Here is a 27,025-nt window from a genome sequence, read left to right as displayed (position 1 = left end):
CACTGTGTGGAGTAGGCTGGCCTCAAAGTCACAGAGATCCTCCAAAGGTGTGTCTCACCACACACAGGAGTGGTGAGGGCACTTAACTGTAGAGCCATCACTCAGCCCCTGGCTGGTTGGTTCCTTAAGTGTCATGGAATTCTAGAGAGAGCAGCTTCATAAGAAAAAGAGTTTGGCGTCTTCCTCTCTGGGAGCCCCTCCTACTCTCAGCAGTTCTTTCCTTAATCTAAGTTTTCTCAAAAACAAACAAAAAACCCACAAATGAGTGTGTGCTAATTAGTGATATCACCCTACTGAGCCAGTGAGACCTCTTCTCTAAATCATAGTAGGACGCATGTCAAAAATCAAAGGCTGGTGTGAAATGTGTTTATGGGTGTGAAGGAGGCTTCAGAATCATTATTACAAAATTATTTTCTCCCTAGGCTGTTCATGCTTTATTTTATTTTTCTAGACTACACCACCTCATGTTATTGGTCAGTTGGACAAGCTGATCAGAGAGGTAAGATGGAATAATAAAGAAGTCTTTTTCTTAGTTTGTTTTGGGTTTTTCTTTGGTTTCTTTTTGTAGCCCTGGAGCCTGTCCTCGAACTCGCTCTGTAGACCAGGCTGGCCTCAAACTCACAGAGGTCTGTTTGCCTGGGTGGGATTAAAGGTGTGTGCCACCACCGCCCAGTGAATAGGTCATTTTTTAAAAAGTTTATGTTAGGGAAGTTAAAGGGTGGGTATAATCTATTCAAGTCGAGAATTCTATTCGGGGGTTTGTGTTCACTACAGTGGGGGTTGTAGCGCAGGGCCGGAAGTGGGCACTGAGCAGCTGCTCAGTCTGGAAGCTAAGTTGACTGGAAGCACGCGTGGAAGGGAGTGAGCTGAAGACACAAGGCAAAAGTCTCTGTCTGCAATATAATCCACCTGACTTCTTAGTTTGTAAGAAAGTTCCGCCTGCTAATGAAGAAGAAATATTGGTTAGGATGTTGACACTGTTCTCAGTTCTTGGTTGTCAGTCCCAAAGGCCACTTTTCCAACACAGCTGGATGCATGTCCCAGCCTGAACCCTGGCCCTGCCTATGTCTTTGTTACCACTGTCCCCATGGCTGTATCTGGTGCTGGAATTTACTGACAGCCTACACTCAAATAGAAGTTTGTTAAAAGAGGAGCCAGGCAGAGACACAACTAACATGGACATACACACCCTACAGAGGAAAGCAGGCACCACAAATGATTGTCACAAACCTATCTACCTTGTTCAAAAACAAAACTATAGCACGGTAAAGCTGAGAACAGGCTGCACCTGGCTCAAGGAGTGGGGCAGCCTGGGTCAGGACTGAACAAACAGGCTTTAACTGAGACTGATAGCTGATGTGTGTCCTTGCTCAGGGTTTAGCTGAGACCTCTGAAAGCTGATGTGTGTCCTTGCTCAGGGTTTAGCTGAGACATGTCTAGGCTTCCAGCAAGTCTGTAATGCATACATTGCTACGTCTAATGCAGGTAACTGATAAACTGCTCTGTGTTTTGATTAGGTATCTACCTTGGATGGGGTCTTAGAAGTCCGAAATGAACACTTTTGGACCCTTGGATTTGGCTCATTGGTATGCTTTCTGCAAGTTCGTTTGTAATTTAAACATGGTTTTTAAACTTAAAAACTTACAGTAGAATTTCTTTAAAATTTTCATAGTGGGGGCCTCAGTGTTTAGAATACTTGCTCTTTTGGAGTATCTGAGTTAAGTTGCCAGCACCTACATGGTAGGTCACAACCTCTGTTAATTCCAGTCCTGGGCAACCTCAGCAGGCACCAGACACACAAAGTGTACAAACATATATGCAGGGTCTGGAGAGATGGCTCAGTGGTTAAGAGCACAGCCTGTTCTTCCAAAGGTCCTGAGTTCAATTCCCAGCAACCACATGGTGACTCACAACCATCTATGGTGAAATTTGATGCCCTCTTCTGGCCTGCAGGCAAACGTTCAGTTAGAATGCTGTACACATAATAAATAAATAAAATCTTTTAAAAAAAACATACATGCAGGCAAAACACACAAAAAATAAATAAATAAATAAATCTTTAAACCATTTTCACAGAAGCTTGGATTCTCTGTTCTATTTAATGACATCTAAAATACTGACAGGTTCAGTTTCTTTATTGAGATTAAAGGGTCTTTTTCTTATTTTTTTAATATTTATTTATTTATTTTGTATACAATATTCTGTCTGTGTGTATGCCTGGAAGACAGAAGAGGGCACCAGACCTCATTACAGATGGTTGTGAACCACCATGTGGTTGCTGGAAATTGAACTGAGAGCCTTTGGAAGAGCAGACGATGCCCTTAACCTCTGAGCCATCTCTCCAGCCCCTTCTTTCTTCTTTTTAATTTAACCTTGATACTACTGGAGGCTTTTTGTTGCTGTTGTTGTTGTTGGAGCTGTGGAGAATTGAATCTGGGACCTCATGCTTCACAGTTTTCCCTCTTATTACTCTCCGAATACATATTTTTTGTTTGTTTATTTATTTGATTTCTTTTGAGACAGCATCTCATTCTGCAGACTAGGCTGTTCTGGAGCCCAGTCTTGTATCCCAGGATTGCCTTGAGCTCACAAGACTTTTTATCCCCAGCCTTCTGAATACTGAGATTCTAGGCATGCACTGTCACATCTGTCTTACATGAACTTTTGTTTGTTTGTTCTTTTTGTTGTTGTTGTTGTTGCTCATTTGTTTGTCTTGAGACAGGGTCTCTCTGTGTAGCCCTGGCTGTCCTGGAACTCTCTGCGTAAATCAGACTGGCCTCAAACTCACAGAGATCCACCCGCCTCTGCTTTTCAAGTGCAGGGATTAAAGGCATGACTTCTGTTGCTTGTCCTTTCTTCTTCTTTTTAGATTTATTTATTTATTTATTCATTTAATGTATATGAATGCTCTATCTGCATGTATGATGTATGACTTTATGCCAGAAGAAGGCATCAGATCCCACTATAGATAGATAGTTGTGAGCCACCGTGAGGTTACTGGGAATTAAATTCCGGGCCTTTGGAAGAGCAGCCAGTGCTCTTGACCACTGAACCTTCTCTCCAACCCCATAACTCCCCCCCCACACACACTTTTTCCCCCTTCAGTCCTGACCTGGAACTCAGTCTGTAGACCAGGCTGGCCTCAAACTCAGAGATCTGCTTGTCTCTGCCTCCTGAGTGCTGGGATTAATGGTGTGCCACAGTGTCACCCAGCGCTGTTGCTTGTCTTTAAGCCTTCCAGCCCTCCTGAACTTTAAAATGAAGAATGGCTTACTTAGGGCAGCATTTATAAACATGTGGGGATCTAATGAGGAAGAGTTGTCTTTCTCCTGACTGCTCCTGTTGGCCTAACCTCCCACACACACTTTCTGCTGGGCTCAGTGTAGATTCTCTTCCCAGTTCTTCTTCTTCTTTTTTTTTAATATTTATTCATTTATTTTATGGATATGAGTGTTTCATCTTCACACACATCAGAAGAGGGAATCAGATCCCATCACAGATGGCTGTGAGCCACCATGTTATCCCTGGCACTGGCAATTGAACTCAGGACCTCTGGAAGAGCAGCCAGTGCCTGCAACCGCTAAGCCATCCCTCATCTCTCCAGCCCCCCCCCCCCCAGATCTTCTTAATGTGGGCCTTCGTCCTAGACAGGAGCTGTGTCTGGTGAGCTCTGTAAGCTCACCGGACTCCATTGCAGATCTAGTGTGCTTGCCCGTCCCTGAAGTGTGCCAGAGCCCTCTGCTCTCTGCTGCTTTCTCCGGTTGCCTGTCTTGGATTTCCAGTCTCCAGCTATTGTTTAACTGCTTTGGGGTTTGTAGGTCGGTCGGTGTCTCTGCTTCCACTCTGCCACCAGGACACACCTGGGCTCCCCAGCATCTGCTCTACTGGCTGTAGAATTTTATGTAATATCCTCGAATGCCTTCGTCCGAACCCTGGTGCTCACTTAGATGAGTTTGTATTTGTCCTGTTTAAGTAGGCTGTGATGAACAGTTTTTGAAATAATTTTTATATATACCCATGACTGTTTTTTAAGATTTTTAGCCAGGCATAGTATCACACGCCTTTCATTCCAGGACTCAGGAGGCAGAGGCAGGTAGATCTCTGTGAGTTCAAAGCCAGCCTGGTCTTCATAGCAAGTTCCAGGCCAAACCAAGGCCTTGTCAAAAAAAAGGAAAAATTAGTTTTTAGAAGTGAGTTTTGTAAATTACGGAATAATCAAATTTTTACAGATTTTAATACAAATTATCAAATTGCCTTTCAGAATGGCTGTATCAACTAGCTCTCTCCTGTAGTGCATTTTCATGTGTGTGTGGGGGTTGTGGACAGGTGTATAGAGGCCTGAGGTTGATGTCAGGTTATCTTTCTTATTACCCCCTAACTAACATATTGAGGCAGGGTCTCTCAGTTGAACCTACGCTGGTGTCAAACTCACAGAGATCCTCCTGCCTCTGCCTCTCAGTGCTAGACTAAAGGAGTGTGCCACCACACCCAGCCGCTTCTTCTACTCTTTGAAATTCCGCTTAGTTATGAGCTCTGGGTCAGAGGCAGTTGTCTTCTCAGGTCAGGAGAGTCCCAGCTTTTCTGCATTTCCGTGCTGTGCCTGCTTTATGCATGGCCGGGGATCAAACTTGGGACCCTGTATGCATTCTGTCAGCTAAAGGACCACAGATCTTTACAGTCACCATTTACGTTGATTAGTACCGGCAGTAAATAGCAAGATGCTATGTTTTTCCTTATTTTAAAAAAATACCAAGCACCAGTCAAGTTGTGAATAGACAGAATTCTCAGTATTTTAATTCTAAGCAGTCTTTTATGATTTTTCCCTCTTTTAGGCTGGATCCGTCCATGTAAGAATCCGACGCGATGCAAACGAACAAATGGTTCTTGCTCATGTGACCAACAGGCTGTACACACTTGTGTCTACTCTGACTGTTCAGATTTTCAAGGATGATTGGGTGAGGCCCGCCTTAATGTCTGGGCCCGCGGCTCCCGGCGTCCTGCACTTCTCAGACCATCACGTCATCCCGATGCCTCTGCTAAAGAGTACCGATGCCGTGACCCCAGTCACATCGACACCGGCCAAACCTAGCAGCCCGCCTCCGGAGTTTGCATTCAATACCCCTGGGAAAAATGTGAGCCCGGTGATTCTCCTGAACACACAGACAAGGCCGTATGGTTTGGGTCTCAATCGTGGACACACACCGTACAGCAGTGTGCTCAGCCAAGGACTCACAGCTCCAGGATTTGGAGCAGGCCAGGGATTGAGGCCGACCTTCCCACATATACCGGGTAGGTATGGAAACAACAGGACAGGACAGCCAAGACCTTGAAGGACTCTAACTTATTTTTATGGAGACTATCGACTCCTTGGCTTCCAGTGTACTTAGTAACTCACCTTGCGTTGACTGTTCAACCATTTGTCTGATTATTGCAGGCTTGTTCATATTTCATGAAACCCATAAACTCTATTTTTGTAAAATGTTCTTGTGGCAGTGAGGTCTTTGGAAACGTCCCGGGTGTTAGGTGGGCTCCCTTCAGAAAGCCCCTCTCTCTAAGCTTGCACGTTGGCTGTCCTGTAGCTGCCCACAGTGTGGTGTGACCTGACCTGACCTCCAGTAGCAAGGCCATGTGCCCCTTCCTAAGAACACTTCCTCCCTCCAGTGCTCCGCGTGTCTGCCCATGGGAAATGAAAGACTAAGTGTGCATTTGAAAAGTAAAAGTCTCTTTTATAGCTTTTCTAAGCTTAATTGGTACATTTTTTGAGGTCCTCCTGATCATTTCTTGCTAAATAAAAAGCAAAAGTGTTTATCAGAGATTGTGAGATATATCCTACTACACAGCATAATTTAACTCTTTAGTCTTCTGAAGCAGGGCCTTGCAGTGTAGAGCAGGCTGGCTTCAAACTCATAATCTTCCTGCCTCAGTCTTCCAAATGCTGGGATTGTAGGTTTTGAGCCACCATACAGGTATATTCTACATTTTAAAATAACGGGTTTTGAATAAAGTTTTTCCATTTACAAATGTAAGTACATTTGTAGATAGTCCACTCTTCTCGGTGTTTTGTTTGGTTACAAATACCAAACCTTTGGTAAAATGGAATGAATTAAAAAACAAATTCCAGTTTTCTATGTTACATTTAGTCAATTGTCCATTGACTACAATAGCTAGACTTTGGTTTTGAATGAGTAAGTTTATTAAGATTATAGCAAGTCAAGGTAAAAAAAAAAAAAAAAAAACCCAGCAAGAGATAGGAAGATAGGTAGCAAGACATCATCATTCGGGCGCCAGGAACATCCAACGGAAACCCACTGGGGAGCTCCTGTAAGGCGGCCAGCTGCAGTGCTGTAGAGTCTGGGCGGAGCAGAGTGTTCCTTCTAGGGAGGCTTCCGAGCGAAAGACAATTAACAACAGAGATAAAATCATCTAGGAGAGGCAACAGCACCCTACAGAGACACCTGGGAACTGAAGGCGACTACAGTTCCTGACCGAGCGTCTCTCTCCCTCCTCGGGCACCTCTGTATCAGGGGCAAACAACTAACCCCTCATGGAAGGGGCGCACCTTCTAGCTGTTCTCAGGGCGCATGCTCTAACCTTGGGCTGTTTCTTTGTTCTCCCTCTGTCAGTCCGTCCCCAGATGGGGTGTCGGAGGACGCTTTGAGACATGTTTGGGTCTGAAATGGGAGTGGGGCGACCCCACTTCCACAGCACCTTCTTAGCTTAAACACATGGCAGTTTACTGATGTACGTTACATAAACACTAACAATAACGGAATTTTTGTCTCATTTTAATAAACTAGCTTTAAAATATTTCATGTACAAAACATCATATACATGTATATACATGCATACATACAGACAGACAGACAGACAGACAGACAGACAGATAGATAGATAGAGTTTTGATTTGTTTTGTTTAGTTTTTTGAGATAGATTCTTTTTGTGTAGTCCTGGCTGTCCTGGAACTCACTTAGGCTGGCCTCAAGCTCACAGATTTCCACCTGCCTCTGCCACCTAAGTGCTGGGATTAAAGGCATTCACCACCACTGCCTGGCTTAAATATATATTTTTATTGTAAAATTGGATATTTTAGTCAAGATATTTTTAACAGACTTAATAACTGAACTGGACAAAAGACTTTTATCCCAATCTTGGCATTCTTATATATCAATAGTTTTGTAACCATTTCTCATTTGCATAGTTAGAGAGGGGAAAGAATTAGTTGATTTTTTAAATGATTGGTTAAAATTTTATATAATTAAAAGTGCACAACATGTGTCCAATTGCTAAGTAGATATTATACCGAGAACTTTGTATTTAACAGTGAGCATAATTTACAGTCTGAGCTGCCTGCACCAGCGCCCTGAGGTCCCATGGAGCAGAGAATGAACTACAGACCAACACCGTGTTCGTGTTTCCTCCCCACTACCCCCAGACTTTTCTGTGTTTACATCTTTAGACAGAGATTTTTTTTCTTTTTCATTTGTGGGAAAGGGTTATTTTGGAAGGTGGTAGACAAAAGATTAGAGTACGGTATCCCTCATAGTTCTGTGGGGTACAGAGATTAGAGCAGGGTTTCCCTCATAGTTCTGTGGGGTACAGAGATTAGAGCAGGGTTTCCCTCATAGTTCTGTGGGGTACAGAGATTAGAGCAGGGTATAAAAGAAAAGAATACAGCCGGGCGGTGGTGGCACACGCCTTTAATCCCAGCACTTGGGAGGCAGAGGCAGAGGCAGGTTTTTCGAGACAGGGTTTCTCTGTAGCTTTTGGAGCCTGTCCTGGAACTAGCTCTTGTAGACCAGGCTGCCCTCGAACTCAGATCTGCCTCCCGAGTGCTGGGATTAAAGTGCGCCACCACCACCCAGTAGGTTGCGCTGCTTTTGAACTGCCAATTTTTACTTGACCACAGATGCCCATTTGGGACTGGTATATGGCTTAACAGATAAAGACACTTATTACCACAAAGCCCGATGACCGGATGTCGAGGACCAGGGTAGGGGCATCGGAATTGAAGAAATATAAGTAAAGACTATGAAAATGCATAAAAATAATAAGACAGAAAACACAGAAAGTATCAGGAGGCCATTTCAGTGACTGAAATCCTGAAATTTACCTGTGTTTATTTTTCTACAGCCTTTAAAACCAACCTAAACTGGGGAAGAAGGTAACAAAAGCCTTTATTAACATGATACAAAGGATAACTCACATGGTCAATGGCCTTATCACTCTGAAACATCAAATCATTAGCATTTTGTCATCTAGGTAGCTGAGGTGCTCTAGGTCCCTATTTTGAAGACCGTCCTTTCCTAGGTGACCTCATAGTTACTGAAAAAGGAGCAGAAATACATTTGCATATCCTGACCACCCCTCAGGATGGCACTGAGCTATCTTAATTTCAAAAGAGCCAGGCAGCCACCTCCTGACTGAGGAGATGCAATTATGCCTGTCAGTCTCCAAACCCTCTGACGGCAGACAAGGTGGAAACGGGCTTGCATTTTTTGGCCAATACAATTCCTCCCTTTTTATTAATTTTAACAAAGCCTGTGTTTTGGCAATAGGACAGATGATTGTGTCTGCCAGATCCTCTGTCCTCTGGAAGGAGGGAGAAGAGGAGAGAGAAAACCGACTCCCACAAGCAGTGCTTTGAACCCCCCCCTCCCATGTACACCATGGCATACACGCCACTCGCACATACAGATGAGAGTTTGTTTTACAGAACACGTGCCTTTCAAGTCTGGCAATGTCTCATGTGAGAAGGTACTCTGTTCACTCCACAATGTTTTCAGTAAGCCAGGTAATTAAATAGCACATATGAAGCTTATTCTCTAGACAGTTTTGGCTTATTTATTAGTAATTTAGTTGTCACATATCCATCCAGGACTCGTTGAGTTCTGTATAGACCAGGTGCTGTACTGAGTACAGAGGAACATACTATATCAGATTGTGACCCCGTATTCTTAGGGCCAAGAAACAGGAACGTGCACAGCAGGCGAAGGACATCCAGTTAGTCCTAAGTGCAGATATGGCCAAACCCCTCCCTCTTCTTTGTCATGTTGGACTTCCTTCTCTAAGATTCTTTTTAAGAATTTTTAAATTTTATTGTGTGTGACTGAGTGTTTCGCTTGCATGCTTATGTGCACCACTTGCTACCCAGGGAGGTAGAAGACAGTGTTGACCCCCGGAGCTGCAGTTACAGATGGCTGTGAGCCACCTTGTGAGTGTCGGGAATCAAAACTCAAGTCCTCTGGAAGAGCAGCCAGGGCTTATAACCACTGAGCCATCTCCAGTCCCTTTCTCCAAGATTTTTTTTATCATCCACTAAAAGTAAAGGAGTCTCTGAGGTACTTGGTAGCTTTGGGTTCCTTTAATCAATTAATAGCTTAAAAGTGCCTTTAATGATGCTGAGGTCATAGTCATCCAGCTCCCAACCAGTGAGCCTAGCTTCTTGCAGAACAGGTAACTTTGATAATACTTGACTAAGTTTTCTCACCAATGAAGCATCTGGTAAAAATTCTTCGGTACTAAAGTCAAAAAATACTAATTGTTTAAAGTTCTCAAATGCGTTCATGAAGGACAGCCATCCGTCACTGCTCACACAATTTCCCGCTAAATCCAACTGCTGCAGGCTTCTCAGAGGATTCATCTCCAGAAAGTCACCTGGGGAAGAGATAAGTATGTTAATTGGAAGACAGCCACATTAAATTAATGAGCTCTGTACACACATAGGAATCATTTTTCCATTTTAAAATGACCATGTTTAGACCAGAGTTGAACCCAGGGAAGAAAGAACTCCGACAGGCAGCCTGTGACGGTGCCCGTTATATTTACGGATCCTGTTTCCTAATGTCTAATGTAGACGAGCACAGAAGACAAATAGAAGTGATGTGTGTGTTTTCCCTTAGTCTTGATTCCTCCTGGAAATGAAAGTTGATTAAACATTGAGGTGTGAGAGATGCTATTAGATATTGAGGAGTTGTTTTTAAAATTAGAGGCCCCTCTGGGGAGTAGAAGTGTGAGCAGCAGCAGCAACTTCCAGAAACTATAGTAAAAAGTTCCTCTGGGAAAGAGCACCTGTGTCCCTGCCAGCCCCCAGTACCATAACCTGTATGTAATACCCAACTGCATCAACCACCTAGGCTGCCTCAGAAGTGCCTGCACCTAGAGGAGTGACCACCTTAGGCCCCTGCATCAGGAAGAGCCATCACCGGAGGCTCTACCCTGCCTGCATCTAGAAAAACAATCAACAGAGACACAGCCTCCAACTACACTAATTGGAGAAACAGGGTCCTCCTGAAGCACAGATTCCACATGTACTGATTGGAGGAAGAGATGGGTAGACAACAGTGTAAGAATACACTCAACAACACAAAGAGCAAATGACACCTCCAGAAATTAATGGTTCTACAGCAACAAGACCTGAACATCCCAATGCAGATGAAGCAAAAGAAAACAACCTTAAAAATAACTTTTGAAAATGATTGAGGCCCTTATGGGGGAAATAAAAAACTCTCTTAAAGAAACAAAAAATTGGAAGAAATCAACAAATCCCTTAAAGAAAACCAAGAAAAAGAAATCAAACAGGTGGAGGCAACAGTTCAAGACTTAAAAACTGAAGAAAACACAAACCAAGGGTATTCTGGAAATGGATAATCTGGGTAAATGAACAGGAACTATAGATGCAAGCATAAACAACAGAATACAAGAGATGGAAGAGAGATTCTCGGGAGTTGAAGATACAATAGAGAAAATAGATTCATCAGTCCAAGAAAATGTTACATCCAACAAATTCTTAACACAAAATATTCAGGAAGTCTGGGACACCATGAAATCACTGCACATAAGAATAATAGGAATTGAAGAAGTACAGCTCAAAGGCACAGAAAATATATACAACAAAATCATAGGAAACTTTCTGAACCTAAAGAAGAACACACCTATGAAATACAAGAACCTAAAGAAGAACATGCCTATGAGATACAAGAACCTAAAGAAGAACACGCCTATGAAATACAAGAACCTAAAGAAGAACATGCCTATGAAATACAAGAACCTAAAGAAGAACTCGCCTATGAAATACAAGAACCTAAAGAAGAACAGGCCTATGAAATACAAGAAGTTTACGGAGCACCAAATAGACTGGGCCAAAAGAAAAAAAGTTCCCTTGCTCATATTAATCAAAACACTAAACATACAGGATAAAGAAAGAATATTAAAATTTGCAAAAGAAAAAGGTCAAGTAACATATAAAGGTAGACCTATCAGAATTACACCCGACTTCTCAATGGAAACCATGAAAGCCAGAAGGTCCTGGACAGAGGTGCTGCAGACACTAAGGGACCACGAAAGCAAGCCCAGACTACTATACCCAGCAAAGCTTTCATTCACCATCGGTGGAGAAAACAAGACAAAACCAGATTTAAACAATACCTATCCACAAATCCAGCCCTACAGAAAGTACTAGAAGGAAAATCCCAACCCTAGGAAGCTAACTGTACCCACAAAAATACAAACAAATCTATAGCAGCAAATCCCAAAAAAGGGAAACACACACACACAATACCACCAACAAAACAAAAATAACAGGAACAAGCACTGGTCATTAATATTTCTTAATGTAAATGGAAACAATTCACCTATAAAAAGACACAGATTGACAGAATAGATATAAAAATAGAATCCATCCTTCTACTGCATACAAGAAACACACCTCAATTCCAAAGACAGACAGTATCTTAGAGTAAAGGGTTAGGAAAAGGTTTTCCAATCAAATGGACCTAAGAAGCAAGCTAGTGTAGCTGCTATCCTAATATCTAACAAAATAGACTACAAACTAAAAGTAACCAAAAGAGATGAAGAACATTTCATATTCATCACAGGAAAAAAGTCTATCAAGATATAGTTTCAATTCTGAACATCTATGCCTCAAATACAAGGGCAACCACACTTGTAAAAGAAACATTACTAAAGCTTAAATCACATATCAAGGCCCACACACTAATAGTGGGAGACTTCAACATTTCACTTTCAGCAATGGATAGGTCTACCAGACAGAAACTTAACAGAGAAATAAGAGAACTAACAGGTGTCATGATTCATATGGGCTTAACAGACATCTATAGAATATTCCACCCAAATACAAAAGAATGTATCTTCTCAGACCCCATGGAACTTTCTCTAAAATTGACCACATACTCGGTAACAAAACAAACCTCAACAGATACAAAAAATTGGAATAACCCTATGTATCTTATCAGATCACCATGACTTAAAGTTAAAATTCAACAACAATACTAATTGCAGAAAACCCACAAATTCATGGAAATTGAACAATGCTCAACTGAATCACCAATGGGTCAAAGAAGAGATAAAGAAAGAAATTAAAGACTTCCTGGAATTCAATGAAAATGATAGCACAGCATCCCCAAACCTCTGGGACAGAAATGAAATCGGCAAGAGGACAGCTCACAGAACTAAAAGCTCACATAAAGAAGCAGTGCCAAGAGGACAGCTCACAGAACTAGGAGCTCACATAAAGAAGCAGTGCCAAGAGGACAGCTCACAGAACTAGGAGCTCACATAAAGAAGCTGAAGAAATCCCGTTCTAGCAAATCAACAGAACACCTGAAAGCCCTAGAGCAGAAAGAAGCAAACTTACCCAGGAGGAGTAGACAGCCAGAAATAATCAAATTGAGGGATGGAATCAATAAGATAGAAACAAAGAAAACAATACAAAGAATAAATGAGACAAAGAGTTGGCCCACAAACTTTTATCCAACTAACCAAAATGTGGAGAGAAAATATCCGAATTAAGAAAACTGGAAATGGAAAGGGGGCATAACAACAGACACAGAAAATTCAGAGATCATCGGGTCATACTTCAAAAACCTGTACTCTACTAAATTAGAAAAATTAAAGAAAATTGACAATTTCCTGGATAAATACCACATATCAAAGTTAAATCAAGACCAGATAAACAAATTAAATGGGCCCATAACCCCTAAGGAAATAGGAACAGTCATCAAAGCCTCCCAACCAAAAAAAAGCCCAGGACCAGATAGTTTCAGCACAGAATTCTATCAGAAGTTCAAAGAACCAATACTCCTCAAATTGTTCCATACAACAGAAACAGAAGGAACATTACCAAACTCTTTTTATGAGGCTTCAGTTACACTGATACCCAAACCACACAAAGATACAACTAAGAAAGAGAATTACAGACCAATCCCCTTCATGAAGATTGATGCAAAAATATTCAATAAAATACTGGCAAACCAAATCCAGGAACACATTAGAACAATCATCCACCATGATCAAGTAGGCTTCATCCCAGAGATGCAGGGATGGTTCAACATCTGAAAATTCATCAGTGTAATCCACTACATAAACAAACTGAAAGAAAAAAACCACATAATCATCTTATTAGATGCTGAAAAAAGCCTTCAGCAAAATGCAACATCCCTTCATGATAAAGGTATTGGAGAGATCAGGGATACAAGGGACATTCCTAAGCATAATAAAGGCAATATATAATAAGCCAACAGCCACCATCAAACAAAATGGAGAGAAACTCAAAGCAATCCCACTAAAATCAGGAACAAGACAAGGCTGTCCACTCTCTCAATATCTATTCAATATAGTATTCAAAGTCCTAGCTAGAGCAATAAGACAACAAAAGGAGATCAAAATGGAAGGAAAGAAGTCAAACTCTTGCTATTTGTGAATGATATAATAGTTTACATAATTGATCCCAAAAATTCTACCAAGGTTCTCCTAAAGCTGACAAACACCTTCAGTAATATGGCGGGGTACAAAATTAACTCAAAAAAAAAAATCAGTAGCCCTCCTATATACAGATGATAACTGAACTAAGAAAGAAATCAGAGAAACCTCACCCTTCACAATAGCCACAGACAACATAAAATATCTTGAGGGTAACTCTAACTAAACAAATGAAAGACCTGTATGACAAGAACTTTAAGTCTTTAAGAAATTGAAAAGGAAGCCGGGCGGTGGTGGCGCACGCCTTTAATCCCAGCACTCGGGAGGCAGAGGCAGGCGGATCTCTGTGAGTTCAAGACCAGCCTGGTCTACAAGAGCTAGTTCCAGGACAGGCTCCAAAACCACAGAGAAACCCTGTCTCAAAAAAAAAAAAAAAAAAAAAAAAAAACCAAAAAAAAAAAAAAAAGAAATTGAAAAGGATATCAGAAAGTGGAAAGATCTCCCATGCTCTTGGGTAGGTAGGATTAACATAGTGAAAAGGGCAATCTTTACCAAAAACAACCTACAGATTCAATGCAATTCTCATCAAAATCCCAACAATTCTTCACAGACCTCAAAAGAACAGTACTCAACTTCATATGAAAAAACAAAAAAACCCAGGATAGCCAAAACAATCTTCTACAATAAAGAGATTCACAACTAAGTACTGAACGCAGCTCCCAGAGTCCAGTCAAAGAGACAGAGGAGTGATAATATGAACAAAGGGATCAAGACTGTGAAGGAGAAACCCACAGAAACAGCTGACCCCAGCTAGTGGGAGCTCACTGACTCTGGACTGACCACTGGGGCGCCTACATAGGACCAATCTAGGCCCTCTGAGTGCCGGTGACAGTGGGTGACTTGGGCAGTCAGTGGGTACCTGGCAGTGGGACGGGAACTATCCCTAATGAACAGTCTGGCTTTTCAGAGCCTACTTCCTATGAAGAGATACCTTGCTCAGACTAGATGTGGGCAGTGGGGGGGAGGGGAGAGAGGACGCTCAGTCCTGCTTCAAGGTTATGAGGACAGAATTCATTGACCTCCATGGGGGAAGCCTTGACTTCTCTGAGGAGCAGACTGGGGGTGGGATGTGGGGAAGGTGGCGGGGGGGGGGGGAGCAGAAAGCATGGAGAGATGGAACTAGGAGTAGTATCTAAAAAAAAAAATAGCATATATAAAAAAAATTGGAATGAAGCAGGCAATATTAGATCTTTCCATGTTTGTCGATATAAAGCTACTTAACAGCTTTATCTTTGGATATCCCTACCTATAAACTTAAGTAAATGAGAGTCATTTGGTATCTAGAAATGACTTTTTAGGCCTTCCTAACCTTTTCAGGGAGATCCTCAATTCCCTAAAAACGGGACACCCTAAAGTGCCTCCTACATGAAAGGGGGGTGTTCTGTCCTGATTCACAGAACACCAACCACAGCCTCCTCAGTACTCATTCCTTGTTCCTCTATGCCCGGTACAACTGCACTGGACTCAGGTGAGTCCTACTGTGTGGAAAGAAATGTATGACCAGACATGGTCACACACACCTGTGATGCCAGCAGAGAGGCAGAGACTGAAAAAACATGAATTCAAGGCCAGTTTAAGATACCTAGAGAAACCCTGTCAGAAATTTAAAAAGACAAGAGACAAAAGGAAGATGCTCCTTTTGTTTGTTTGTGGTGGTATTGTTTAGAAACAAGGTTTGGCTACATATCCCAGGCCACCCTCAAACTCACTGCAATCTACCTGCCTCAGCCTCCAACAATGCCAGATTTGTAGGCTTGAATCAGCACATTCAGCCTCACCCTGCATTGCTCATGGAGGGGTTTGTTAGACATTAAACTTGGAGTTGTGGGCCGGGCGGTGGTGGCGCACACTTTTAATCCCAGCACTCAGGAGGCTTGGGAGATGCATAATACAGTCTTTCAAGATGAGTGTTCAAGGATCAGATTGGACTTTTTTGTTTGTTTTTTTCAAGAGAGGATTTCTCTGTGCATTCCTGGCAGCCCTGGAACTTGCTCTGCTACAGACCATACTGGCTCCATCTCAGAACTGTCTGTTTCTGTCTTCCTAGTACTGGGATCAAAGGCGTGGACCACCACCACCTGGCTTCATTGGACTATTAAGTAGGAAGAGATGCTCCCTGGAAAAGACATTATAAATGTCCCTCTTCGCAGTCTTCGCACAGAAGCCTATTGTCCCCAAAGACAAAACACCAGAGTTCTGCAATGTCACAAGTCTGTGATTCCAAAACTCAGGGTGCCTGAAGCAGAGGACTGCAGGTTTGGGTCAGCCTGGGCTACATAGTGCTAACCCCTGTCTCAAAAAAACAAAAAACCTAGGGTTAGCAAACAAACAAGAAAAGCTGTTGCCATCAGTGATCAGGCCAGCAGATTAAGAATAACGCCTTGTGTAACCTGCCGGTGTGGACTGAGGCTCACCCTGGTACGCACTGAGCGATAACAGCCACTGCCAGGACGCCTGCAGACCAGCTCCCCAGCGCGGTGGTCTGTGAATTAATTGGCAAATATTGTGCGGCCTCTGTAGTTTGCTAGGGGCAAGCACATGACTCAGCACCCAGTGCTCACTTCCAGTGTCTTCAGTCAGTGTCACCCAGGACTTTCATCCCCTTTGCAAGTTTTAGTCTAGAAAGTTCCCCAGGTTCTTTATTACAAATGCCTGAAGTAAAAGTACCTTTACCTAGCAGTAATCGAGAGAGAGGAGGACGTGAGGAAAGCCAGGTGAGGAGGTGGCTCCCAGGCATCTGCCTTCTCCCAGATCTGTACTAATGTCTACTGAGACCATCCTTCCACCCCATTTTCTATGCTTTAATTTCCTTAGACGACAAACTGCTAATCTCACACCTCTTGTTAAATGTGTCTAAATTTCTACCAAGGAAACAGAAGCAAAAATGAGGTGTGTCACTTCCAGGTCACTTTGAAAAGAAGTAGCCATAGGCTCTCACTTGTTTGTCTCCTCCCACGAGGCTTGACATGCCCACATGGCAACAGCTATGACCATGAAGTTAAAAATAAGGAATGAAGGAGTCAAAATAACAGCTGTCTGGGAAAGACTGTGCGGGGGGCAGCTGCCCCATCTGCTTGGACTGAGCATTTGTGTACTACAGGATAGGGAGGAAGTCAGCTTCAGGCTCCGTGAGCCATGGTCCAGCCATGGCAGATCTTTAGCCTGTGTCCAGTTTACCAGGCACACTGGTCCTCGCCTCCCTTTCTAACAGTGTTTCTCTCTCCAGGCCTTCACAACTCTTCTTCCTATTTTTCACACCCCATTTGAGTCCCAGCATAGCAGGAACTCAAAATGTTTTTGTTTTTTCCAGGTTGTGGGCTTTCTCCCCAGGGAGCTGCTTCTTTCCACTACCCATAGGAATGTAGGAAAGCTAAGCTGTTTCTGCGGCTCTCTGCTTCAGTTTGAGGATCTTAGCTGAGTTTCCTGGGTGATTATCAGAGTGTGTGCAAACACAGGAAGGAAAAACAAGCAGTAGTCTCCATGGTCTAAGGACATGCTTTCTGGTGACTGGGTCTGAATCAAACTAGATCCAACAGGAAGAAAATCTGGGCATTTGGAGCTTGGCCATCTATAGGCTGCGGAGACTGCAAATGGCCAAACTTCACGTGCCTTCCGCAGACATCTCTAAGATAGCCCTTCAGTTCTCCTGAGCCCATGTCAGGTCGCCTGGCGTTAACTGTCAGTTTGCCTGAATCAAGAATCACCTGCAGGATGGGCCTCTTGGCACGCCTGTGGGGATTCTCTTGATTGCATTCATTGAGGCAGTGAGGCCTGCCCACCGTTGCTGCCACCATTCCCTGACTGGAGGAAGAAAACTGAACAGCCCAATGCATGCATTGATTCCTGTTCTCTGTCACCAATGGTGGATACAATGTAACAGCTTCCTCAACTCCTGCTTCCCCACTATGCTAGGCTGGAACCTGGAACCTGGACCCGAAAATAGGCCCTAAGTAATACATGATGGCAGTAGTCATGTATTCGGCAAGCATTTATCTGCCGTGTACCACACACAGGGCATAGTCCTTGGCGCTTTGAGCTTACAACACAGTGTGAAGTCACCCACTAATAAGATGACAGGTAGGGTGCTGTGAGAGGGGACCTGAGAGCCCGTACACAGAAGCAGCAGGCTTTGCTTCTCCCCCAGCCTAGGACACCAGTAATTGGCCTTGTGTGCTCTAGGAGGAAGACTGGAAGGTTCTCAGTTGCCTCCAAAGCCACTTGCATGTCTGGTCCCCCCCCCACTCCCCACAGCCAAACAATCAAAAGTCATCTCCAGGGCTGGAGGGTTAGAATGGAGTTAAGAGCACTTACTACTCCTGCAGAGGACCAGGATTTGGTTCCCAACTCCCACATGATACCCTACACCACCCATAAGTTCAATACCAGAGGATCCAACCCCCTCTTCTGGCTCCGTGCATGGTTCACATACATATATGCAAGCAGTCCTACACACAGAATAACTTTTTAAGTCATCTTCTCCCTTAGACACAAAGAGTCTTCTCCACAATATGAGGAGAGCCATCTGAGAGCAGACTCAAACAAAGAAGACTGAGTTCCAACTCAACACCCGCAGAAAGGGTGTTATTACTCTGTTTTGTGTCGCTGTGGTAGAATATCTCAGACTGGTACACTTCACAACAAACAGGCATGTATGGACTCATGGCCAAGGCTGAGGGACTAACACGTAGCAAGACCTTCTCCTGTCTCTCCCCATGGCGGAAGGATGAGGGTGAAGAAAAGTAAGCACAAGCTCAGTCTCCCTGTCTCAATCCTGTCTACACTTGCATTTCTCATCCAGGAGGGTGGGCCATGAGCTGACCACATCTGAGTTCCCACCTCCCAGCGCTGTGCCATGGATCTTGTTTTATGCATGTGGTTTCAGGAGACACATTCAAACAATAGCAGAGACAACATGGGAAACAAGAAGGGGGAAAAATCTTCAAAATAAAAATTTTCAGAGATTAATATTCAATAGAAATAACATCCTAGTAAATATGAAAGAGGAAGCTGGGTGGTGGTGGTGCTTGTCTTTAATCCCAGCACTTGGGAGGCAGATTCCGGGAAGGTAGATCTCTGAGCTCAAGGCCAGTGTGGTCTACAGAGTGAGTTCCAGGACAGCCAGGGCTGCACAAAGAAACCCTGTCTCAAAGAGGAGGGGGAGCTCTGTTTAAAGTCAGTCTTTGCTCTCTTGGCTCTGTTCGGATGGACCCACCTATATTTCTGATCTCTGCATCCCCGAGTTTCCAGTTTTTCAGTCCAAGCTTCAGGAGCCCTGGGACCACCTCCAGCTGCTTCAGCAGGCTGGGCAGGGTGATGAGCACATCTGTACACCACGGCAGCATCAGTGTGGTTAGCTGTTCCAGAATGCTGAGCCTGCCAACTAGAAACAGAATGATTCGGGAATGACATCAACTTAAAATCTGCACAGGATGAGGATGAAGGAATGATCTTTAAATTTGGTGAACCTGAAGCCGGGTGGTGGTGGCGTGGCGCACGCCTTTAATCCCAGCACTCGGGAGGCAGAGGCAGGCGGATCTCTGTGAGTTCGAGGCCAGCCTGGTCTAGAAGAGTTAGTTCCAGGACAGGAACCAGAAAAGCTACTGAGAAACCCTGTCTCGAAAAAAAAAAAAAAATTGGTGACCCTGTAGGTCGCTTGATCTTTACTATGAATATACATTTTCTTGATTATTTCTATAGAAAATATTCCAATATATAAACAATGCATTAATCATGAAACTATTACTAACAATGCAACCTTCAAAAACAACAAATCGTAGGGTAGACTGCTTAATCCCGACCAGACTTGTGTGTTTTTCTGAAGCGAATTCCAGATATATATCACTTTGTCATAACCACGTGCCACTGTGGCACCTCAAAAATCTTACTGTTCCCAAAGAGAGGAAACAGAACCGCAAAGACCACCCGGGGAGAAATGGTTATTTAGGTATCTGGTAAAGCAGCTGCTTGCAGTTATCTTGTTTTATAAAAAGAAAAATGCCCTTACCCTCCAAATACACCCCTCTCTTTTGAGACATATTCTTGACTGGCTTGGAACTCACTCTGTAGACCAGGCTGGCCTCAAGCTCAGAGATCTGCTTGCTTATTCAAGTGCTGGGGTCAAAAGCACACACCACCATTCCTAGGTGACTGTTTTTACCTTTGCCATGTGGCCTTGATAGAGACTTAAGCCCACCCTAAAAAGCCTCGGTGTACTGTGAACTCGTCCAGTTAGTTGATCAGAGTCATGAAGAGAAGTCTGTCATGATCAGCCTGTCCTGATCCTCCACTGACTGTCTGAGCATGGTGGTTTCCCTGCCTCGTTTTCCTGTAACAACATTATCACAATAAAAATCCTGTTGGTACCATCATTCAGGAGGCAGAGGCAAGCCGGGCAGTGGCGCACACCTTTAATCCCAGCACTCTGGATGCAGAAGTAGGCAGATCTCTGTGGGTTCAAGGCCAGCCTGGTCTACAGGAGCTAGTTCCAGAACAAGCTCCAAAAGCAACATAGAGAAACCCTGTCTTGAAAAACCAAAAATAAAAAAATAAATAAAAATAAAGAAACAGAGGCAGATGGATCTCTGTGATTTCAAGGACACCCTATCTACTTAACAAGTTGCAGGCTGCAGAATAAGACCCCCCCTCTCTCTCAGCACAAAACTCCAAATGAGAACTCATGCACAGTGCCTTGCTACATCCAGACAGCATATTGCAGTCCTTGGATGACTCAGTTGATACAATGTGCATATAAACCAGTCTCATGAGCCTGGGGTGAGAAAAAGCCATATCACCAAATCCTTAAGCAAATTTATCGTCAGCATCAAACACTAGCTTCCTTGTTGTTGGCAAACCGGAAGAGCCTCAGGTACAATGAAGAATTGAAACCGATGACTCAGAAGACAGAAAGAAGCTTGGGCTTGGAGAAATGGTTCAACAGTTAAGAACATGCCCTACTCACTGGCGGTGGTGGCACACACTTTTAATCCCAGCAGAGGCAGGTGGATCTCTGTGAGTTTGAGGCCAGCCTGGTCTACAAGAGCTAGTTCCAGGACAGGCTCCAAAGCTACAGAGAAACCCTGTCTCGAAAAACCAAAATAAATAAATAAATAAATAAAAATAAAAAATAAAAAAATAAGAACATGCACTACTCTTGTAGGAGACCTGAATTCCATTCCAGAGCCCAAATGGCTCATAATACCTGTAACTCCAGCATCTAGGAGATGCAACGCTCTCTTCTGGCCTCTGCAGGCACCTACACTCATGTGTGCATACATCCTACACACACAAACGCACACAGATCATTTTTTTCTTTTTCTTTTTTGTGTATGAGTGTTTCACCTGCATTTACGTATGTGCACCCGTCTGTGCACGGTACCCACATAACTCAGAAGGCGGCATCAGATTTCCTGGAACTAGAGTTACAAATGTTTGTGAGCCATCATTTAGATGCTGGGAACCAAACTCAGGCTCTTTGCATAGCATTCAAGTGTTCTTAACCACTGAGCAACCTCTCCAGCCCCCAAATTAAGTAAAGCTTTAAAAAAAAAGACATGGGTCCATGTTCCTTAGTGGCAGTTTAAGAGGGCATTTGAGAAAGGAATTAAGAAAACATTTTCCCTCGGGAAGATGAGTTAGCGGGTGCTTGTGGGTCCCGAGACCCAGCTGCAGGCTGTTCTTTCTGACCCCCAGCACGCATAGTAAAAAGCACATTACTGGCAGAGCTGCTGTTCTTACTCAGTTCCTGTACAGCTTCATTTCCATCCTTTGCCAGATAATTTTCTGATATATCGAGAACGTTCAGTTTGACCAAATTGTGAAGATTCTGTGCTGGAAGAAAAAAGAAAACATTTTCAAGTAACCATATATACATTTTCCAATATCTTTAGGATTTCGTGTCCTTGTTGTCTTTGCTGATGGCTATACGCACTGTTATTTGACTTGATTATTTCTCAAAGGAAGTAGGATGGGGGACCCCTCGGTTCCCATGACTTTGACTTAATGCACAGGTGTCTCCTAACCCTATATTCGGATTATTAAGTCCACATCACATGGTGCCTGAAGCTGCATGGAATATAGTTAGTAATTCTAGACACTACTTTGCAGTTTATTCTTTATTGACCTCGGTTTGTTTGTTTGTTTAAGATAGGGTCTCACTATGTAGCCTGGCATGGCCTCAAACTCTCAAACTTACAGAAATTTCCCTGCCTCTGGCATCTGAGTGCTGGGACTGAAGGTGTTCGTCCCCACACCTGGACACTTCTCACATAGTCTCAAAGGGATAAACTGTCTCACGTGACTTTTAAAGGGGACAAGTTTCAGCCTTCAGTTGTTCTCCGTCTCAAACAACTCAATGGTTCTTGATTGCTTTCTCACACAGCTTTAGGGTTGGGGTCTCCTAGGTCACAGGCCCTGGTGGGCTGTGACAGGGATCTGAAGACCAAGATACCATTACTAAACGGTACTTTGTATCACAGCAAAAAAGGTTTTAGTACAGCAAATTAAAGGTCAATTTCTACTTAAAAAGCAGATGAAGTTTTCATCAATATTTATATTTTCTCTTCTCCCTTATAGTTTATTGGTGAAAGTGGAGACATGAAGGCATGTTCTAATGATTTTATGTTCCCAGTATCAGTCTAGATTTTCCAACCATTGGCTTCTTCAGCTGTAAGTTTATATCAGTGTAAACATGGCAATCTTTAGAGATTCCCAGCACTATTATATTCTTATTTTTGATTTATTTTTATTCGTGTGTGTGTGTGTGTGTGTGTGTGTGTGTGTGTGTGTGTGTTTGTTTCTATGTGAGGGGATATGCAAGGGAGTGCAGTTGCCACTGAGGCCAGAAGGTGGCACCAAATCCCTTGAAGCTGGAGTTTCAGAACCGAGTGAGTTGCCAAATGTGGGTGCTAAGAACCACTCAGATCTGATGGAAGAGCCGCAAACTCTCCTAACCTCCAAGTCATCTCTAGCCCCCCTAGACTGACTTTCAGAGGGACACACCTTTCACCCAGCATTCACGAGGCAAGGGATTCCTATGAGTTCCAGACAAGACTGATCTACACAGCAAGTTCCAGACTAACCAGAGATATATAGTGAGACAGATAAATAATATTAAAAGGTTATACCATCGATTTTCCAAAAACTAAATCTTTAAAAATGATTTCCTGGGGGGCTGGAGAGATGGCTCAGCGGTTAAGAACATGGACTGTTCTTCCGGAGGTCCTGAGTTCAATTCCCAGCAACCACGTGGTGGCTCACAACCATCTGTAATGAGATCTGGTGCCCTCTTCTGGGGTGCAGGTATGCACACAGGCAGAACACTGTATACATAATAAATAAATAAATAAATCTTTAAAAAAAATGATTTCCTGTATGGGTGTCCTGCCTGCATATATGGCTGTGTACCACATGTGTGCCAGAAGAGGGTACTGAATCCCCTGAGACCTAATACAGATGGCGGTAAGCTGCCGTGTGCGTGCCAGGAATGGAACCCAAGTCTTTTGGAAGAACAGTCAGTGATGTTATCTGCTGATCCATGTCTCCAGCCCCAAACTCTCAATTTTAAGACACGTCTGAATTGAACAGTTTATTGAAAAATATGCAAAGTTTTCTCTGTATTTTGTATGCATGATATTTGGGAACTCAAAAGACTGAAGTAAGTGGTGTATCATTGTATTCTAAGTCGATCCTAACAGAGCAAAGGGAAGACTAAGAAACCTATAACATGGCGGCAATCCTTCTCTTTCTCCATCATTATATATGATGATATCACTATTATCACGACACTATGGCAATATGACAAAAATGGTGGAAATTGGGGTGAGAGATGTTTTTAGATGGGGAATTTAAAATTTTTTTTTTTACTTATAACTTTTTCTCGAGGTTATAATATCTTCAACTATCTGCAGTCCTCTCTTATTGCCATTAATAATTTTAATTCTGAGTTGGACAAAGCGTCCAGTGTTCTGCTCTGTGTCCAATGAGGGGCGCAAGGGTTCCCCTGATTACCTAGGGTTTTCACAGAATTCGCCGTCAGACAGCAGGCCACCAACTTCATCTCTTGCAGGTCACAGGGTTCTCCCGACAGAGACTCAATTATGGAATCCATCCCCTCCCCGATATCAGACAAATGGGTCAGATGAAATAAGCTCATCTTCTTCAGGTTTCCCAGGCCTTTGGCTACGAGAAAAGGGGAAAGGAGTATATGAGCAGACCATGTTTATCTGGTTAAACCCAGATTCGCGGACCGGAAGAATGACAACTAGGAAGAAACAGTTTCGTCTTCTTTTTCTTTCTTAAAGATTTTTTTTTTTATTTACTATGTGTCCAGTGTTCTGCCTGGGTGCTGGGAACTAAACTCAGGGCCTCTGGAAGAGCAGCCGTGATCTTAACCTCTGAGCCAGCTCTCGGGCCCTCAGTTCTATGTTCTTTTAAAAAATATTTACGCATTTCTTTGTTTTCTACATAGGGAGAGTCTTGCTATTTAGCCCGGCTGGCTCAGGAGCTTCCTGCCGAGGCTGCCCCACTGCCAGATTCCAGACATGCTCTTTCTTCCTGGTCTTTACTTCCCTCAAGAGGCTGAGTTCAGAGGGGCAGCGGGTGCTACAGCCATGTGGAGGGCTAATGCGACTGCCCGGCCCTGGACTGTGACACAGAACAGACTGACTCCCTTCAGTGAACACTACACCCGGAGCAGTATGCTCAGCCAGGGTCAGTGGACACTTCTACCCACAGTTCAGTTGAAAGCGGTCTAGAGTACCCCTCATTCTTAGGTCTGGCATTGATGTGGCATTCAGGATTGATTAGATGGAACTTAAATCATCAATATATATCCTAAGTCAATGGTACACATGAAAGAAATACACGGTGACTTTTGGATCCTAGCTGTCTCCCCCTCCACTTCTTTTTTGGTATTGGAGTTTTTACCAAGGCCCTGTGCATGCCAGGCAAGTACTCTACCATTGAGGTGCATCCCTCAGACCAAGGTTTTCTCAATCCCCATGGTTAGGAGCTTAGGGGAAACAGCAGCTAATGTATCGAAGCACGAATTCTAGTTGGTCTTAATACTAAAAACCCAGAGTCAGATATAGGGGTTAATGCTGAAGATCAGAGAAGCAGAGCACCAGGCACTAGAGAGATCTTTTACCTCTACCAGTGCTCAGACTGAAGCGGCGATCGTGTCCTCAGACTGCATCTCCAGACTGTATCTGTCTCCTCCAAACCTTCAGCTGCAGCTGTCCACACCAAACCTCAGACTACCCTATGTTCCTGTCTCCTGTCTAACAGTCCTTTCTCCACCCTATCACTCCTGTCTCCACTTCCTAGTGCTGGGATTAAAGGCATGGGATCCCAAGTGCAAGGATAACCTCTGTGTGAGCTCTGTTTCTCTTTCAGAGATCCAATCTTGCATAGCCCATGTTAGCCTTGAACAGAGATCAGTCTGCCTCTGTCTCCTTAGTTCTGGAATTAAAGGTGTGTGTCAGCTCTCCCTGGCCGCTAGTGGCTAAGCTCTGTACTTTGACCTTTGGGCAAGCTTTATTTGTAAGAACATAAACAAAATATCACTACAATGTATGTGATTCAATCAGTAGTATAGTGGCATATTATTTGTGTTTTAATAAATAAAGCTTGCCTGAAGATCAGTACAAAGCAGCCACACTTGTCAGCCATACAGGCCAGGCAGTGGTGGAACACACCTGTAATAGCAGCAGCCACACTAGTTAGTCATAGAGGCCAGATGGTGCTGGTGCATGCTTTTAATTCCAGCACTAGGGAGAAATATAAGGTAGAATGAGACAGGAACTCATTCTCTTTCAGTCTGAAGATTTCACTGAGGTATGAGCTCTCTAGTGACTTGACTACTTTGCTTTTCTGATATTCAGGTTGAACCCCAATATCTATCTCTGGACTTTTATTATTTCAGCTATAGCCGGTACCCAACGTTTGGGATACAAATTCATGAAAAAGCTGTTTGCCTGTGACTTTCTAGCCACGTGCACAGGCCAGAGCTCCACATGGGGTTCCAGTCCTACCCGGCTAGGTTTTTTTTTTCTTTTTCTCCTCAAGTCTGTGAGTAAGTTTGGGATTTTCCTGTTGTAGCCTCTCTGAAAGTCTCCAGCTGCCACCCAAACTGCAGAAGCACCTGGGTTCCAAAAGCCACAGCACTCACCTCCCTCCATGACTGGTTCTGCCTTCAGGAACCTCTGCAGCCTCCCTACCCCTCCACCTCCCCACCCCGTCACCACCAATCTCTCTGTCTCTCTGTCTCTCTGTCTCTCTGTCTCTCTCTCTCTCTCTCTCTCTCTCTCCACCGTAGGTCTCAGGCTCTTCCTGAAGCCCCTTCTTGGGCTGCTGCCAAACTAGGCAGCTGCCTTGAAATCCAGTTGGGCTGTCACTGTTCTACACAGCAGCAATCAGCCCCACATCTTCATCAACATCATCAGTAGATTTGGTAAGACAATTGGGAATTCTTAGAAGAATTAGTTAAAAGAGAGTTTTTTCCCACATTAAAAATGAGAAAAAAAACTATTACAATAGAGGGATTCGGTTCCCTGAATGATAATATGCTAGACAGTTTGAAAATGGGACAATTTAATAGGACAATATCTAATTTAGATGGAATTTATGTAATGTTAATTGTAAACATCAGCTTTATCACTTCTGTCTTATCACTAAAAATGTTGGTTAATCTGAATGCTAAGATACAGGGGCTTAGAAAAACTTAATAAAATAGATCACAGAGATATTCAAATTTAATGGAGGAATTTAATGGAGAACCAATTTCAGCACTGCTTTATAAGACTATTCTTATAGTATCTATAGGGGAACAGCCTAAGGTTTTCTTTTTTTTTTTTTAAGGTTGTAGCTCAAATTCTAATTGTTTTTTTTAAGGTTTATTTATCTTTTTATTTTATGTACATTGATGTGAAGGTGTCAGATCCCCTGCAACTGGATCTTTAGATAGTTGTGAGCTGCCATGTTGGTGCTGGGAATTGAATCCCGGTCCTCTGGAAGAGCAGTCAGTGCTCTTAACCACTGAGCCATCTCTCCAGCCCCATAGCCAAAGGTTTTCAAACAACCAGTCTTAATATATGCAGTAATCATACAGGAATTGCCAATTGATTGAGTAAGAGCTGAATGGACTCCTGTGTCAATATTAGATTTAAGGAGATTCAAAGAAGCAATAATCTCATATGGCATGCATTCACCTTTTGTGAGGCAAATGTTAAACTCATGGTCAGTTTGTAATAAG

General features: G+C 43.3%; 2 protein-coding genes across 2 annotated transcripts in view; one reads left to right on the top strand and one right to left on the bottom strand.

Moving 5' to 3' along the window:
* Slc30a6 (solute carrier family 30 member 6) overlaps positions 1-5,765 on the top strand; it is a 28,433-nt gene extending 22,668 nt beyond the window's left edge. The window contains exons 12-14 of the mRNA XM_057769375.1: positions 452-499; positions 1,518-1,586; positions 4,833-5,765. Of these exons, the coding sequence (XP_057625358.1) occupies positions 452-499; positions 1,518-1,586; positions 4,833-5,330 (615 nt within the window). The 3' untranslated portion in view covers positions 5,331-5,765. The remainder of the gene's footprint in view (positions 1-451; positions 500-1,517; positions 1,587-4,832) is intronic.
* A 3,596-nt stretch (positions 5,766-9,361) lies between these two features.
* The window catches only part of Nlrc4 (NLR family CARD domain containing 4), a 30,006-nt gene continuing 12,342 nt past the window's right edge, over positions 9,362-27,025 (bottom strand). The window contains exons 5-8 of the mRNA XM_057784830.1: positions 23,782-23,952; positions 21,511-21,603; positions 18,989-19,156; positions 9,362-9,654 (exon numbers count right to left, since the gene is read on the bottom strand). Coding sequence (XP_057640813.1) covers positions 9,362-9,654; positions 18,989-19,156; positions 21,511-21,603; positions 23,782-23,952 — 725 coding nt within the window. The remainder of the gene's footprint in view (positions 9,655-18,988; positions 19,157-21,510; positions 21,604-23,781; positions 23,953-27,025) is intronic.

This window comes from Chionomys nivalis, chromosome 1 (assembly GCF_950005125.1).
Source record: "Chionomys nivalis chromosome 1, mChiNiv1.1, whole genome shotgun sequence".
Taxonomy (NCBI): Eukaryota; Metazoa; Chordata; class Mammalia; order Rodentia; family Cricetidae; genus Chionomys; species Chionomys nivalis.
Note: the sequence above shows the minus strand (reverse complement) of the source record. Positions and strands in the feature narration are given on the sequence as shown.